This window comes from Telmatherina bonti (assembly GCF_933228915.1).
Source record: "Telmatherina bonti genome assembly, chromosome: 3".
Taxonomy (NCBI): domain Eukaryota; kingdom Metazoa; phylum Chordata; class Actinopteri; order Atheriniformes; family Telmatherinidae; genus Telmatherina; species Telmatherina bonti.
The window spans coordinates 30,702,936-30,721,217 of NC_136621.1; the positions used below are offsets into that span (position 1 = coordinate 30,702,936).

At 37.3% G+C, this 18,282-nt stretch overlaps 2 protein-coding genes across 3 annotated transcripts; one reads left to right on the top strand and one right to left on the bottom strand.

The window, feature by feature from the left end:
- Nucleotides 1-433: 433 nt before the first annotated feature.
- Nucleotides 434-1,949, top strand: cdkn2a/b (cyclin-dependent kinase inhibitor 2A/B (p15, inhibits CDK4); the record flags this gene model as incomplete). The annotated part of the gene is made up of 2 exons (XM_079263696.1): nt 434-556; nt 1,698-1,949. The coding sequence occupies 2 exons, from the start codon at nt 434-436 to the stop codon at nt 1,947-1,949; spliced, it is 375 nt and encodes a 124-aa protein (XP_079119822.1).
- Nucleotides 1,950-3,853: 1,904 nt separating this feature from the next.
- On the bottom strand, nt 3,854-18,167 carry mtap (methylthioadenosine phosphorylase). Of its 2 annotated transcripts, XM_079264503.1 has the most exons (8): nt 18,071-18,167; nt 15,753-15,839; nt 15,603-15,661; nt 15,304-15,471; nt 9,233-9,335; nt 8,146-8,385; nt 4,856-4,978; nt 3,854-4,471 (listed from the first exon to the last, which is right to left on the bottom strand). In XM_079264503.1, the coding sequence occupies exons 1-8, from the start codon at nt 18,092-18,094 to the stop codon at nt 4,433-4,435; spliced, it is 843 nt and encodes a 280-aa protein (XP_079120629.1). In that variant the 5' UTR covers nt 18,095-18,167; the 3' UTR covers nt 3,854-4,432. The 2 variants fall into 2 exon arrangements, with proteins under 2 accessions (XP_079120629.1, XP_079120630.1); XM_079264504.1 differs by lacking the exons at nt 3,854-4,471; nt 4,856-4,978 and adding an exon at nt 6,577-6,828.
- Nucleotides 18,168-18,282: the final 115 nt, after the last annotated feature.

Sequence of the window (18,282 nt, forward strand, 5' to 3'; positions counted from 1 at the left end):
ACGTGTCTCAGTAAACACATCGGCACAGCAGAAGTAAAACCCGTCAGAGATCAAGTTCAACACCAATTCACGGCTGTCAAACCTAACAGCTCTTGCGCATGCGCAGGAGTCTGCCACTGCAGCACCAGACGATGACGCCACCCATTCATTACTACAGACAAGCCCAGACACACACCGACATACAGACACACACCGACTGACTACTGGACAAACGCAGTAAACTGAGCCTGCTCAGGCAACCGGCGTCCCGGGGACAAAGAGACGAGTTGAGGAACAAAACCGCGACAAGCTGTGAGTTTTTAACACACACTTGCGTTTTTGTATCTTCATTTCTAGCTGCTGTCGTTCCTCAAATAGCCTACCAACCATCACCAGGCTACCTGTCAAAACCTGCTGTCACGGATGTTGTCGCCGCAGATTTGTGGACGTGACAATGACTCTGGAGGATGATCTGACAACAGCTGCGGCGCAGGGAAACACGGCACATGTGGGGGCTCTACTGCAGGCAGGAGCCGAGGTTAACGGGGTGAATTGTTTTGGAAGAACCGCACTTCAGGTCAGTACCACGCGAACTAAGCTACATTACCCGAAAAAAAAAAATGTTGAAACTTAAATCTGCCGCATAAACGGAGTTAACAAGTGGCAAAGAAAACCCCGAGCTCCCCACGGGGCAGTGGGATTTCAACCGGGCTGTTTTGAAAACGCGTCCCACTGTTCCGTGAGTTGTGGTCAGCTCAGAAAGGTTGTGTATTAAAAATAAATAAATTAATTTTTTTTAAAAAGGCTCAACCGGAGTTGTTTACGTTGAAGAAACCAACAGAGTTGCATTCCTTTCATATTAATGTCATATCTGCGGCTGCATTGAATTAAAACGAAACTAAGTCTCGGCTATACGTAGCCTTCAGACGGCTTCATGAACACTTGTCTTATGTTGAATGTTTAGACTTTGATAAGGCAGTGCGTCACACTGCGATTGTTTTATTATTATTAGGCCCATTATAATTAGGCAATTATTAGACTAAAGCGTCATGTTACCTTTTTAAATATAATATCCAAAGAAGAAATAGTCATTTTAGTGTAGTCATATAGCCTACTTCCTAATTCCAAGACAAATATCTGTTTCACGCGAGACCTATCCCATTCTTTATCTAAAAATAGATTTTTAGACTTTTAGTCTGTATAATCAGACTCCCGTTTGATTATACAAATATTTTAACAGGTTTTAATGATGCCTTTATGCTTTCTTTTAGCTGATGATAAATAGTCAGAACGCCCCTAAATTATTATTATTATTTAACTCAATTTTGTTTAGCTGAAAATGTGCTTTTATGAAACTGCAACGAAATTACTCATGAGTCTACTGGATGAGTGGAATATGTGTTAAAGTGTATCAAAGTGTTGCTTTCAGTGCTCATTGGAGCTGAAGCAAATTGCCTAAATTCGAGTGCAGGGTCGGCCTCCAGTCCACGCAGGAAAATGCCCTCGTTTTTTTTTTTCTTTTCTTCCGTAAGTGCGCATATATATATATATATATATATATATATATATATATATATATATATATATATATATATATATATATATATATATGATAAATAGGATTATTTCCGTGTTTATAGGCCTTGCAAATAAATAAAATTGTAGGCTACATGTTGTTTAAATCTATTTTTAAAGCTGTCGGTAATGTTCTCATGAAGGTGATGATGATGGGGAGCTCACCGGTGGCTCAGGTGCTGCTGGAACACGGAGCGGATCCCAACGTGGCGGACAGAAGCACCGGGACCACCCCGCTGCACGACGCGGCCAGGCTGGGTTTTGTGGACACGGTGCGGTTGCTGTTGCAAGCCCGAGCGAACCCGCTGGCCAGGGACAAAGCAAACTTTCTGCCCATTGATCTGGCCAGACAGAACGGCCACACAGATGTCATCGCTTTGCTGGAGACTGTGTAAAACGTGGCCTGCTCTCAGACGCTGATACGTTTCTTTTTTTATTTAATGGTTCTGAATGCGGACTGCAAAGAGGCCTGAAGGGGCCTCCAGCCTAAATTATTCATTGACTGTTTGACTGTATGTTTTTTTTATATTTATTTGTTCTCTAATGCATTATGTATTTTTTATTTAACAAACAGGGGGTTTGACTGTTGCAGACAAATGACAAAATTATGCAACAGGATATTTTTATTGTAAAGGTGTATTTCATTACACTATTTGCTTCCATTGTATGAATAATCTTATATTCCCGGTGCTGTACAGATTTTCTGTAATATTTGTATAATAGCCTATTTTTTAAATATATTGTATGATTTAGTTGAAATCAATGTTATGAGATTAGGATTTGTCTTTTTTTTTTTTTTTCATACTCAACATCTAACCAAAAATACACGATAAGCCATGTAAAATGCTTTGCACACATTTGCGTTTAACTGATGCACAATTACGTAACCTTAGATGACAGATCATCTAACTTACTGTTTGCGTAAGTGACATTCAGATTTTAGATACTATGCACTTTAGAAAAATAAGTGCCTTTTTTTTTGTCGGAGCTTTGTGTGTTATGAACAGCTTGAAAGGAAATATGCCACGATAAATCAACAGATTGTTGGTTAAATAGCTGTTTATAAAATTAACAAAGAAAATGAGTAAATACTATTTGAATTTTTAACTTTGAATGCTGTATTATGAAGGATTCATTCATGCCAACGCCCACCAGGAACACGCTATCCTGGGGCTATAAATTAAACTTCAGTTAGACGAATGAACTCTCTTGTTTTCTTATTTCGCATATTTTTATTGTTTCAACAGATGCAGGTCAGATACAGCTGTTCCTTGTACTTGAAAATGCACAGCAGATCTTAGGCTGGTGTCAAGTTAATCCTGGTTCTGCGTTGCAACAAGTGGCTTCAGCTTTTACGCAACAAGATGAGGGCTGATGCTGTCCGTGGTTTTCAGTGGAAAATGGAAACCTTGTTTTGTTTTTTTTTTATAGAGAAATATCACACTGCATTTGTCAGTAAACTCAAACATGCCACATGCTTGGTTTTAAGTCTCCTGATGAATAGTTGAAAATGCTTTGAATTAGCTCAAAGATAATTGATGTTATAAACGGTAAAACACACGTTTTAGGCTTTATTTCTGTAAAAGTATTAAAATAAAAACATCCACCATACCTACCTAGTAAGTCATGTGTCAAATTGTTTAGGCCAGTTTATTTAATTCTAACTCACAACTATTCAGTTTATCAGACTAAAACCATTGAAATTTTTATTTTCAGTGAACATTTTCCATGTTGTGAAGATGTTTAGGTTTTACCAGTTTACAATTCCTTGTGTGCTGTGATTTGCTATCCATAAGAAATTTTAAAACATACAGCTATTTATGCAAAATATTAAAAACAAAATAAACAAAAAAAAAATTCAAGTGTTTAATATGCAAGCATCAACTTCAACATGGCTTACAATCCAACCAATCAAATTTCTGCATTTCTTTATTTAAACAATTAATGATGCATGCATAGCACGTTTTTATTGTGGGAGAACAGGTGACAAAGAGGAAGAAGTCAAAATATATTGCAGACATGCAGTGCTCTGAAGTTTGAGTCCAGCGAATGCAGATAGGAACAATAAAATTATTGTAGTATGTCGATCTTACACAAGTAAAGGTGCGGTGTGCTTACAAAAATGACTGTTTTCATGCTCTGTGACAAACTGATATATGAAACATTGACCACTGTTAACGTCAGTAAATACTGGCAGCATGTTTCTCAAAAATACATCAAATGGTCTCAATAGGGTGATAACTAGAAAAATGCACTGCAGAAGCTCTGATCTGACTCATGATTTATGTAACTGTAGTGGAGAACAAATGAAATGTTTTTTCAGAAAATACTTTTAAGAAAAAGTATTTTCTGAAAAAACATTAAGGACACAAAGCAGTCAAATGTTTCCAGTATTATAACACATCCCTTTTAAAAATAAATGCAGGATAGTAGCTTCTACCAACGTACTAAACATATGTAATAACTAAGGCAGTAATAAAGCATTTATAAAGCGTTTTTATGACTTGAGTGAGCAAAAATAACATCACTGACAGATATTTTTGAAATGTTTACAACATAAATCCACAAGACACCGAAAGTAACCTTAAGACTTGATCTTTTTAGAAAAAGAAATGAGACAAGATGACGGTAAGAACACATTCCAGAAAAGTGCAGTAACCCATGAACCAGTAAAAACAGGGGTATACATGTGTATTTAAAGTCAAGACAAAACACTGACACCAACTGAATACACAGCATGTGCATTATTTTTGTGAGGCACTTTCTTGTGAGTCACTGACGATGAATTTACAGGCAGAGTGGAGCCTGTTGACTGTGAACCGGTGCAGATGATACCAGGTGTTCTTATCCTTTTCCGCTTCATTGGTTTTCTTTACACTCAGTATTTTGGCAGCATCACTGAAGACTGTGCCATTGACTGCAGCAGAGAGGAAAAACAAAGACATATTCAGCCTTAAAGGTTAAACAAATTAAAATATATTTAGTGATGTGAAAGTTGCAAGGTAACTGCTTTATGTTCCTCAGGAAGTTCATGTTCTAAACAAGTAGAGAAAAACAGGGGAAGTAATGAATACGAGCTGCTGTTGATGCTACCAAACTTCAATTCGAATCAAATAAGCGAGTAAATATTAGGGAGTTTATTCTACATGTGATTATTTCAGGGATTTTAAAGCTTCTTTCCAACGGTTGTAAATAATGTAGTCAGTCTAAGGAAACTTTTATCTTGTCACTGCTTTAGTGATGCAAGGTGGTCAAACCCCCACCGCCCACCAAAACATCTCAAGTGTTTCTAATGGCTTACTTTCAAGGTCCTGATTGTCTGAGCCCAGTCCATTTGACTAATCTGGGGTATTGTCGTAAGCAGGATGCTGCTTGCTTTGTTAGCATTCTCTTTCATTGTCTTCAACACGTTGTCAACGCACACCTGAAACAAGGAGGAAAACAACAAATTGACAGTCTTGTAAATAACACTTCTTTGTAGAGCCCACTTAATTAGACTGAATAAATTGTGATTGAGTATATTTCTTATTTTCAAAGAAATGAACACATGTGAACCAAAGGCAAGAAGGTAAAGATCTTATTTGTGGGCTTTCCATCACCTTTAATGGACACTCGGGAGTTTTAAGGCAACTTGGATAGTTCTTCCTCTGTGTTAAGCTTTTTGTAGGTTGTTTTTGTGGTGTGAAAAGGCATGCTGTACAGTTTGAGAATTACTAACATTTGCACTTACATAACATTTGCATAGTTAAATATTACTAATTTAAGGCGAGTCTTGGAGGGGGAACTGAAATTAAAGTTTCATTTTGAGTTTAATCAGTCACAACAATACCTTTAGGTAACTCACACCAAGTATCTTTTTTAACAACAATCATGCATCAGCAGTTTTTCAATATACTGACATCCACCTACATACTTGACTCATTACTGATTGAGCAATTTTAACTGCACCAAAACACATATTACTCATGAATGACTTCATGACAGGCAAAGGGAAGTTGGTTTGAAAATCCAGAGCAACACAGTTCAGCAAACAACATGGCTTAACATTAACGGTTACCTGCTTCATACAAATTAAAACACACTATTTTACATCAAAAACCTGATTGTTAGCGATCTATTAGTCGTCCTGCTTTGAAGGGCCTGGATTGTTTACCAATCACAGACCACATTCATGACTCGTTAATCCAATCAGGCTGTTATCCTGTTATGAATGATGCATGAACAACCAGCAGGATTTGGATTTAAAGCAGAATCTTTGGAAATAAATAAAAATAGTAAAAAAAAAAAACAAAAAAAAAAAAAACATTATTTAAAAAAACTAAAATTCCTAAAGTTGGTTGGAATAATTTCTCTGGATCTGCTACAATCAGGAGAATATTATTACTATTATTATTCAACAGGAGTTTGTAAAAAGAAAAAAGTAGACATGTAGGTTTGAACAGAATTCAGTTATTAAACTGAGAAGTTTATACTCTGATAGAAAGTGTTTAAGATTGTCCACGGAAATAATTCTTTTATATATAGTCTATGCTACTAATGTAGACAGAAACTGACCCAAAACTAGAAGATTAAAACTGAAAAAGCCAACATTCATGAATTAGTTTCAGAAGTTTTAACATTTCAAGGCAACTTGACAGAACGGAATTGTCTACAACACAAATGACCATAATTAAACATATTCATCTGGGCTGAAAACTTCAGTGTCAGGTTATTAACTCATAATATAAACATTTTACCAACATACTTTTCTAACTGAATTTAAACAAGGTCAAAAAGGCCTCTTCATGTGGCATATTGTTCATATTGTGCAGCAACAACCAAATTGATACATTTAATTTCTTTTCTGTCAATAGCACAGATGAAAAACCAAACATAAAAATGTGAAACATTTTAACTTGTGTCATACTTGACAGATTTTATGAAAATCCAAATGTTCTCGATGATGAGCTACATCATTCTACATACTCAGCTAAGCCACTATAACTCATTGTTATATCTGTCCCGTCTTCATGTTTATCTCCTGTAACCTTCATTAACCCGGCCTGCTAGTCTTTTGTTTTCATGTCAGATTCAGTGTTTTTCTGTGGTATTTTCAGGATGGGGACAGCAGCGCTGATGACTCAGTGTGACTCAACCTCCTCTCGGAGAGCTTCCACCGGAGGCTGGCAAGCAAGCCGACTGGGGGCGCGTGGTGGTGGTGGGGGAGGAATGAGCAGGGAGACGCCAGGAGGGAGTGAATGAGGAGAGAGGGGGCGGAAGGATGTGGCAAGCAATCTGCAACAGGAGGGGGAAGAGGTCAGCTGCAGGAACTCGGAAGTGGAGTTGTAAGTTGGGCTGGATCAGTGACAAAAACGGAAAAAAAAAAAAAACCCAAAAAAAAAAAAACCAAGACAACGCGTGCGCGTGCACACGCAGACACACACACACACACACACACACACACAGACAGATACAGACAGACAGAATCACTGAAATATGCAGAGCCCAACAGAGAGTAGATTAACTAGAAGCCATAAGACGCTGCAGAAACTATGTGGATAAAAACCTCCGAGGAGACGTCTTGATAATAGACAAATATTTTCTTTGACATATTTTTCTTAACAATGATGTGTTGAACTTCACCAAGTCAGAAGTTTCTAAATTTGACCGCAAACTATGTAGACTTTCTATTGTTAAAGAAGTAGATGCATTCAAATGTGCACATGTGACTGTTATTATCTGTTCTTGGTCCTATCAAGTGTGTTGATGAACTAGCTTCCTGATTAGCTATTAGATGGCAACAAGTCAAAGTGAATAATAGGATCATTGTTCGAATGGTAAAATGTAAATAAAACTTGTTTTAGCTTATGATAACTTTTAGTTGAAACCACCTATTAACATAAGATTAATAATAATAAAGAAAGGGGTGGAAAAAAATCAAAATCCCAGCTTTGTATCATTGCAGAAAACATACTAAGTCAACAAAGCATTTAAATATACCTTTTTTTCCAGAATTTGTCTGGATCTGACACAGAAAGCAACAAACTTTGATGAACTGTGTCGTGTGTACCCTGCATCCTGCCTTCTAATTGCTGGAATACGCTCCAGCTTCCCCGTGACTCTAAACTGGACGACACGGGGGGGTGCCCAAAGTCGGTCCTCGAGGGTCGCTGTGCTGCAGTGGTTCGATGTATCCCTGTTCCAGCACACCTGGCTTCCATGAGATGGATCCAACAAGTTTTGCACAATGAGTGATTAGTTTGAGTTTGATGTGTTGGAACATGGATACATGGAAAACCTGCAAGATTGTGGCCCTCGAGGACCGGAGATGGGAGAACGGAGATGGAGATATAGAAAGAAAAAAAAAATGGGTGAATGGATGTGTTGACAAAACCATGGAAGTAAACAACCAGAAGTGTTATTTTATCAACATTATAAAAACACCCTCTGATAACCCAAAGTGATCTGAAGTGTTTTTGGTGTCTGCTGTGCCGTGGAGCAAAGGTCAGCTGGATTCATCTGCACCGTTCTTTGCAGATGACTCAGACAAAAGGAATGAAGGAAAGTCAAACGACTCAAAACAACTGTTAAAACCTCCCGCTTTCCACTCACCACCTCCTCGTGCTCCTTCCAACAGTCATAGTCTGTCGCCATGGCAATGCTGGCGTAGCATAAACCCGCCTCTTTCGCGAGGACCACCTCTGGCACGGTGGTCATATTGATGACATCAGCACCCCATTGGCGGAACATCAGGCTCTCTGCCCGCGAGGAAAAGCGAGGTCCCTCAATAGTCAGCATAGTTCCTCGGGTATGACACTTGATCCCCAGAGTCCGCGCCACCTCCACCAATACCTGTCAAAGAATAAAATGTTAGGAACAGTTTTCATTCAGAGAAAAAACAGAGGAACTAAGAGTTATAAAAGGCAATTCAGCTTGAAATAAATGATACATATGCTGACAATGTCTAACTTTCTATTCTGTGAAGTGTATGGTATTGGTTTTAATTTAAGCTGAATTTATTTTTTAGTTTGACATTTTCCAACAGCGATAACTGAGTCAAGGCGATGTTGTGTAAACTAAATCATCTACACAGACTGACCCCCTTTCATTTTTTTTTTTTTAAACTACTTTACATGACCTAAAAAGATTAAGTGTGACACTATTTGTAACCAAAATATTGATTACTTGGAATCATTTTGTGGTGCAACTGGCTGTAATTACATAAGTGACATTCAGAGATTAAACCAACATTATTTTTTATTATTTTTCCTCACAGTGGTCTGTGAGTCTTGACTTTTTATGGACATTTTCAGGCACCTATAAATACAAAGTAGGACTGGCAGGTGTGTAATTTCCTATAAGATTGACATTCTCAAACCCAAGAAGAAAGATAGGAACAAATATGCGTTTAAAAACACATTTGTGATTTACATGGAGGACTTTGGTTTAAAAAAAAACAAAACTTCTCAAGTACAACTTTAAGAACAATTTTAAGAATATTCATAATAAGATATTGATAAATGAAGTCCAATGTCATTTTATAGTTCAATTGTTTTTCAGGAGTTTTAGGTGATTCAGAAATCCGGATGCATTTTGTCTGATATGTTAAAGTGAAACAGTTTAACCGCTGCTTTGGTTAAAAAAACTAAAGAACTAAAATTACACTATCTATATGTATTGTAAATGTTTTTGGACTGACCTCTCTAGTTCTGGTGCAGAAAGGCTCAGCCATGGGGATGTGACACACACCTGGGGGACTGGTTGACTGTCCATCAAACAGTGTTTGAGCTCTCTTTGTAGTCCTGATGAGGAGAAACAGATTAGCTAAAACCAAGTCTGCGTGAAATAAATCATTCTTATAAATCTAACTAAAGTCAAAGATCACAATGAAAAAAAAATCTAAATAAAAAGAATTGGAGGGGAAAAACACTATCAACACAAACACTAATGATGTTAAGAACCAAAATAATCATTTGTGAAATACTTATAAGCGATATCTGACAGAAATCTTTGCAATCATGCACAGTTTGTATCTTTAAATTAATAAACAGAATTCTTTCACAGCTCCCTAAGACACTAGAAACATGATGGGAATATCAGCAGCCTCTTGTGTTTCACCCCAACAATTAGCCTCTGGTGTTCAGCTATGCTGAGTCAGTGGTAAAGCAACAGGGATAGCGCCATGGCAACATGGCAAAGTGCCAGCCTGTCTCCACCTAACTCATCATGCAGACAAGTCACCCTCACACAAAAGAGTGATTTACTTGTCTAACTAAGCTGAAGACAAAGGTTTCGGTTTCCCTGTAACCTCTCAGCAACATTTAGGTGTATGAGAGCTTGATTCCATAAAAGGTATACAGTATGAATAAAATGTTTGGATACAGTCATTTTTTCTCACTTTGCTACACTGTCAAAAACTACCAAGAGAATCAAATTACATTTCAGATTAGAGCTTTTTGCTTATGAAATGTAAAACTGTGACATTCACACTGTAAATAGAGATAATAATAAAAAATTCCAAACTCAGTATGTCCAAAATCAAGACTTTTAATTAACTTTACTGAAAGCACTGCTTCAGTTTACACCTTGTTTTACCAGGGATCTCAGACTCAACAAAATTATTTCAGACATCCAAAATATGAATGCCTTGATGCCCAACCCCACCTCTTACTCAGAACCTTAGCACTAGAAGATTAAAGCTGGTTTAAAGGCAACTTTCAGCAATCTCTGCCCTGCTTAAAGCCAAAAACTGCTCACGTGGGATAAACTATGAGCTGAGAACAATGCTTGATTATACCATAGAAATTGAGTTATCTTGGGCTGGCATGTTATTATCAATACCATTTCTAAATCACTGCTGCAGGGGAAGACTCTCACTCTGTAATTGTCAAATATTTTAATCATTCCTGTGCATTGCATATACTGCAGAACAGTTCCAAAAGTAACAAGAACTTCCTTTTCTGTTTGTGGAAAAACAGAAAGGTGCAAAAAGAAAGAAATTAAGCTATTTTGTTAAACGTGACAATATCAAATCAAACTTTATTTGTATCGCACTTTTTGTACTTAAAAACAATACAAAGTGCTTTACATAATAAAACAATTTACATAAAAATAGATAAAACACACACATCCATCCATAGTCCCCTTACACCCACCCACAACCACCCTCACCCATGCCTCATTAGACCCTATAACAGTTAAAAGAAGACGAATAACGAATAGTCATGTGGCACTTAAAATCAAGTTAGGTTATTATCTTTAACTTGCAAATCCAGTTCTTAAAAAGATATAATGGCATGCCTGACTTATTCTATGGAAAGTTATAGTTTTTGTTGAACAAATGTATGCAATGAAGGGATGGTTGCATTCTAATCACACAGAAAAATCTAAAAATGTCTGAAGAAAATTGAAAATGAAAAAAAAAAACAAAAAACAAATGATAACTGGTTTGTACACAAGTGAAGGCGGAAAGAAAAGGATGTCTCAAACTTGCTGTCACATGTCGTGGGACAAGTCTGAGCAAGTCCCAACAAGCAACTTCCTCATTTCGCATTAATAAGTCTTGATACTGATAGTTCATCTGGTTTATCACAGGCAACAAAGCAAATGCAATGTGGAAAGACAGGGTACTAAATATACCAGTTCAACTGTATGCCAACGTGTGGGTAATAAGGCGTCATCTTTCAATAAGTATATTGCTACCCAGTCCTGTTTGTGCACTTAGCTAACACAGACAACAATACTCCCACAGGGTCATTCTCTATGTATGCTACACAAGATTTGCCTTGCAGTCAGAAACTGCTGAGAAAGTACTCTAGCCTATGAAACAAAGATATCATTATGTTTACCAGCAAGTGGACTAATGGAGGATTCACCCAGAGTAATGTGACATTTTAAGGCCAAAAAACTGTGTGTTTAAGAGTTGTTGTTAGTAGAAAGTTTAAAATAATTTAAGCTTGCCAAAACAGCAGCAGTGGTAGAAAATATCTGTCGCCATGAGGAATAAACCTGTTTGTCCTTATAAACTCTAGATTATCCAAGGCTGAGCAGCAAATGGCTTGTACAAAATTCATGACCAGTATATGCACGTGGCTTGATGTTGTTCCTATCAGCTAACCGCTAGCTGCTCTAATTCTGCCTTGAGAGCAGCCACAATCTACCTGGCTGGGTCGGGAACAGGCTAGAATGGACAATAACTGCGTTCAGCAGCTTGGTTGCTAACCCTTGCCCAGGTGGATGGCAGTTAGCCTTAGCAGCTTGCTGCTAGCAGTCTGCTTCCTCAGCCTTGGAAGGGGCAGCGAGCTGCTGCTGTCCAACATCCGCCATCTCTTTATCGTGATCTGCATGTTCTAGTTTTGTTTTGGGCTTAGTTCCTATTTTGTTTCTGGTCTTATTCCCCATGTCTGTCCCTTCCATGTTCTAGTTAGCTTTCATTTTCTCCTCTCCGTAACACCTGATTGTCTTTTGCCATGTCTCGACTGTTGCTCATTTTTAATTTGTTCCCAACTTATAAATATTTGTGGTTTATTTTACCAATTCCAGATCCTCATAATCATGTCCCAGTTGTCCTTACATTTGCTTTTATTTATTTATTTATTTTTTTTGGCTTTTATTCAGTTCATAAAAAATACCTTACATATCTGACATTCTTAGTTTGTTCTAACTTAACATTTTATTTATTTTTATTACACACTAATAACTGTACAGTTTCATCCTCTAATCATGGGAGGTGTCTGCAGTGAAGAAGTATCCACTTTTTATGGCTGGTGAAGAGCTAGTTTAGAGGATGTCACCAGGAAATCTGGGAACTAGGGTTATGTTTAAGGTGATAATGTATTTCAACCTGCCAATAGTCTTAGAAACATGAAAAACCCTGCCATGGGCCTTTTATGTGTTTGGTCGGCAGTTTCAGTGGCTGCAACTTATTTCTGACCTCAACGCTATTTCCACCTCATCTGTGAAAGAGCAACGGCTGTCCCTTACGGCCCACTGCTTCCTGCTTCAACACATCTCATATTTCATCAAAACCACTCAGTTGTGGTATGGTGATATATTACACCAATCACTGTAACACGGTCTGGTCTCAAGACCTTCAAAGTATCTCTTAAAGTTCAGGTTCTGATGCTAACAGAATTTTTAAAAAAAAATTTTTTTGACTGAACACAGTTTGGGTTAGTTTACATTGTGACCATTATTATTACAAAAAGGAAAAACATTTAATCTATATAAAATTAAACATGGACATGAATAAATGACTGATACTTCGAATCTGGTTCATATTTGGTCTAATAATTTGAAATCAATTGTGCAGGTATAATAACATTAAAACCTGTACAACACACTGTTGTTAACAGTTAGGTCTACTAAATAACTATTCAGCTGAGTTTACATTATAATTGCCATACAAAATGGTCAACATAATAGTTGAACATTGTAGTTTTAAACCAAAAAAATCAAATGTATGACAGCTGAAATCTGAGATTCGCACAATTCAGGAAAAGGTGATTCCCCAAAATGAAACATTAGACAAACATGAGGAAACCCCGGTGTCTACATAAATATCTCTGTCGCAGTGTCTTTTTCTACTAAGTGTTGTTCTAAGTGGTGTTCTCATTTTACTGAAGCCCTTAGAAAATCGAGACACCTCAGAGCCATAGAAGACAATGGCCAGAGAATAAAAGCTATTTTTCTTACAGGATAAACTTTTCTTTTCTTACAAATTGCATCAAACAAGATCAACAAAATCCTTCCTTTTTCTCAGAAGGTAATGCGGATACCATGAGTGAGAAATACGGGAAGATATATTATCTGCTGTAGACCAAACAAAGAACAGTTGCAAACACTGACCTTTAACATGAAATAGACATTTGAAAGAGACTTTTAACAAAACCATCCACATCAATTCATGGCCATGCTTTCTTAAAACAACAGAGTGCACTGTATTTATTTTAATCACAAATCCTTCTTATCTTTTGAGACTGAATCTCAAAAAGTCCCAATTAATTCCCTGAAAGATAACCCTTATATTCTGTCTAATGAACTCTTACTTATCTTATTAACAGTACATGCTATTCTGGCACAAAGTCCATAGAAATTGAATCGGATGTGATGAGTCAGGGGTACAACTATTTTAAAACATTCACAAGGAAGTTCATGAAGCTGTCGCAAAACACATTCATTGATTCACATCCTGGGTGAAGACTGGGTTTCTTGTGTGACACAAAGTTCAGGTTGTGGCATTTTGTGAAACAATCACAAAAATGAGCATCTACTGGTTTTAAAATAGCACTGTGTAACTTTGTGACGTCACAAATACGCATTTCTGACTCATTTTGAAAGCACAGTCACTTATGTTATGTACAGTCCTGGAACACTGCGCTTCACAACTTTTGCTTCCCAGACGCACTGCATTTCAGCTCAGTTCTGCTTTAAAGGTAGAGTATGTAAGATTTTCAATATTTTCAAAATAAATTAACTATAAAAAATAACTACAATCATAATTAGATAGTTTTTTAAACATGTAGATTTCAGTCTGTCCATATTTGATGCTTTATTAAGTTACAAGTTTAATTAATGACAAAGACCCTTCTTGAATATTTTCTGACCAGTAAAAAAAAAAAAAAAGTATTTTTCCACCAGTAGGGTGAGTATAAGCCCATTCATTGCAGAGCGGCTCTGAGCTACAGCTCACAAGCGATTCCTTCTCTTTGGAGCTGGCAAGGAGGAGGGGTGAGGGGTGAGTTTTGCTCATTACTGCCAACCTGTGGTCGTTTGTGGAGGTAGCAGTTTTGTGGTTTTGCTCACGACCTGGTGTTTGCCACCTGGTGGTTGAAAGAATCGCCTTGAAATCTTACATACTCTGCCTTTAAGCACCAAGTATAGAGCTAGCAGCTGGTTACCAACCTGGCCATTTTGATTGTACTCTGTGGCAGATTCAAAGAAATGCATGTCAAATTATGTCAGAGAAAGACATAATTAGAAGAAGTAAGGAAAAGAAGATACGGGAAAGTAAAAGCAAGAGATAAAACAAGACACACTAACTGTGTAGAGAGAGCTCAGCGTCCGAGTAGGATGCCAAATGGATGCCGGATCAGAGATCATTAGGTTAGTTCAGAAGTACCTCTTCAAAAGCCTAAAATGTCTGCATTAGGAGGCTGGATAGATTAAATGGCGAAGTTAAAGACATGACCATGAGCCATGTCACCTGAGTTTCTCTGTAATACAGTTAAAACAGGAGAAGGCAACTCCAGTCAAGGAGGGCCGTGGTCCGGCAGATGTTAGGAGTTTCCCTGCTGCAACACACCTGATTCAAATCAATGGGTAATTAGCAGACCTGGCAGAGTCTGATGTCAAGTTATTCACTAGTCTGCTTATTAAGTGTATCAGGTGTGTTACAGCAGGAAAACTCCTAACATCTGCAGGACTGTGGCCCTCGAGTAACACAGTTAACCACCAATGAAATAAAACTTCCCTCGCTGTATGTTTTAAGTTGTTTATGTCTGCATTCACACTCTCTTTGGTTTGGTTTAGGCGCATGAGCCATATGGCCATGGTCAGAAATTAAAAGCAACCAGATTGGTTTTAGGAAAACATCAAAGATTTTCATACCTCAGAAACTCTTACCATATCTGCGATAACTGTGGAAATCTGTTTTTTCTGATTACTGATTGATGAGTTACACATGTTACAGACAATAAACCTTCAGTGTCTCTATGAAAGATTCTGTTGACTGGAAACTATAGAGTTGTGATGGAGCGGTAACCAACTAACCTGTCAATAAACTGATCAATGATGACAATATCTCCAGGCTGAATCTCTTCCCTGAGAGAGCCACAAGCTGTGGTGGCCAGCACATGTGTACAGCCTTCTTCTCTCAGAGCCCAGATGTTAGCCTGGTAGTTTACACTGGATGGCATTATTGTATGTTGTCTCCCATGCCTGTGAAAGACAAAACTCTTTAAATTTGATTAAAATTTAAACAATGCACAGTGCTGTTGTATTTAGCAGGTGCATGGGTTTTCCACTAGGTGGTGCCAATGAGTCATATATATCTAACTACAATCTCTTACCTTGCAAGGAGAACACATTCCACATTTTTAATCTTTCCCAGTATCAGGGCATCTGATGGCTGTTCAACAAGAGCAGAATAATTATCTTGTGAAGCACTAATCTACTGGATAAACTCCTACAAGAGCCCTTTTTTTTTTAAAACAACTCACCTTTCCATATGGTGTATCAACATAACGCTCTGTTCTTCCCTCCAAGATATCTGGGTCATCCAGACCTGAACCTCCAATTATTCCAATCTAGTAAAAATACATTGCAAGAAAAAATTGTGGTCATTGTATAACAGAATTTTTTTTAACTCTTTCCAACAGTACTTTAAAAGCTCAAATTTACTGGTGGTGAAAGGCAGTCTTAAGATAACATCAGCAAATATTACTTTTAAAAAGTAATCTTTCCCTTTATCCAAATGCACATAAGACTAAATTTGTAATATTAGGTGGCATAAACAACAACACAACAGAGCTGTGGGATAAGGACATTACACAAAGGCAATTCTGTACCCTTGAAACCTTATTATAGTTGTTATTATCAGAGGCAGCTTCTGCCTTTTTGTGGACTCTTTTTAGTTCATAAAACTCTTATCATTTTAAGATCCTGTTTCACCGTAGGAGTTGCTTTCCCAAGAATAAATCCATTTTAATGTAGCTGCATAATAATTTGGTCTAGACAATATAAGTGTAAACTGATATATAGGAATGTTAAAAAAAAGACCCCCAATCACAAAGATAGCCTGTGAAACTTGTATAATGTTGTCAACGTAAACAAAAGTTGGCAACACCAGTTTCTAAAAACTAAAAACGAAGCCAGCTCTTATTCAAGCCAATCATTGATGGAGGAATTGCAGTGTGGTTTTGCCCCTCTTGGCCAATGGGTTACTTTGACTCCTATTTGTAATACAAGTATAAATAGAGGTAAGGCCCTTAAAAGTCTGTTGTACTTTTGTAACTCTCTACGATTCTGCAGAGCTGTTTGGTACCTGTGAGAGCTTGAAAGCTCCAAAACAGAAACTGAAGCATCTATCCACAGGATCTCTCAAGGAGTTTACATTGTTGGTCCTCGAGGACCACTGTCTTGCAGGTTTTTGATGCAGACTATCCCCATTTCACACACCTGACTTCGATTATAACGATCCAACAGTCAATGAAGTTCTGCACAATGACTGATCAACTTGAATCTGGTATTTTGAAAGAGAAATATCTGGAAAATTTGCAGGATTATGGGCCTTGAGGACTGGAGCTGGACAACCCTGCTTTAAACACTCAACAACGCAAGGGTCATTTTCAAACTGTGCCATACCTTTTCATTAAGGACAAAACAATTACTGACATCTAGTGGTAAAGACTGACATAGTAAGTTGTAAGTGGTGGCTATCAGTGACCGAAACTATTTCCATATTAAAACATGTTTTCATTTGCAAGGATTCAATGGTCTCATTGTACTACAGGCAACTACTTAAAAAATGTTTACTGGCTTTTTCTATGTATGTTTTAGTGTCTTGTGTGTCACAGATTTTACTTTAGCACCTTTTAAAGAAAGTTGGTATTTCAGCATTAAAACTCAAAAGGCCCTCAGTCCACACTAAACTATTTCTCCACACACAGTGTGTTATAACATTAAATGTCAATGTCTGAAAAGGGTAGAGTTAAAATTTATCCTAATTAGTATATATTCTCTTTATTTAATCAACATTTGACATATATCATCTTAGAATTAGGCATTTTGATCTAGTTTCCATGGTATACCGTAACCTAGTTGTGCCACCATTTTTGACTATGGTGTCCCTGAATGGACAAACAACTGCACAAAACTTTTAAAAGTCAGGTTATCTGAAGTTCCTTTTCTGATCTGCTTTTGCATAGTATGCACTTTATCTTTTAACTGGACAGTTTTTAATAGTTTACATTTCCTTTAATATTATCTCATATATTTTGTTTAATTTTATTGTTTCTGAATTGAATCTCTCTCCATATATTCAATAATGTGATGTTCACTTTTGTACAAAATGCGCTTAAAAAAGGTTTTAGAGTGTAAATGTATTATGTCTGTGACCTTAGGTTATTTCAATGCATGTTTTCAACTAACTTTCTATGTCATCTTCAAGACACTTGGATACTTTTAATTGAAACCCTAACTTCTTCGGTTTTACTTGACAGTCTGCTGGCAGCTATCAGGGGGAGGCAGTACTGTCAAGCCACATGTTTCAAAATGACTTCTCTTCAAATAAATACTGTTATGGCAAACGAATACAGACATCTCCCCTCTAACACTGTAACATTTGCTTGTAGTGTTAAATCCCAGCTATTTGCACTAAACAGTGAAGATTAGTAAAGCTATGCTAATACAATGCTAACTCCGAGGAACCTTTTCCTGCACTTCCGTTTGCGACGGCAGCATAATGTCACCTAATTAGCTTAATTCTGTTTCAGCGGTGAATTTAAAACACACAAGGTGACAGTGAATAGGTTATTACCTTCATTGGCACTGTGGACGACATCGCGTTTTTGTGCTTACTAGTAAAAGTGTGGATTTGACGAAGTTGCAGGAAGATGCCCTACCCTGAACAGCATCCGTCAGCAACATGGGATGAGTATATTTCACTTCCTGTTCGGTCATTTTCAAAATAAAAGTAATGCAACACGAGACAAGATTGCACATCCAGTTTAAGATTAATACTATCGTCTA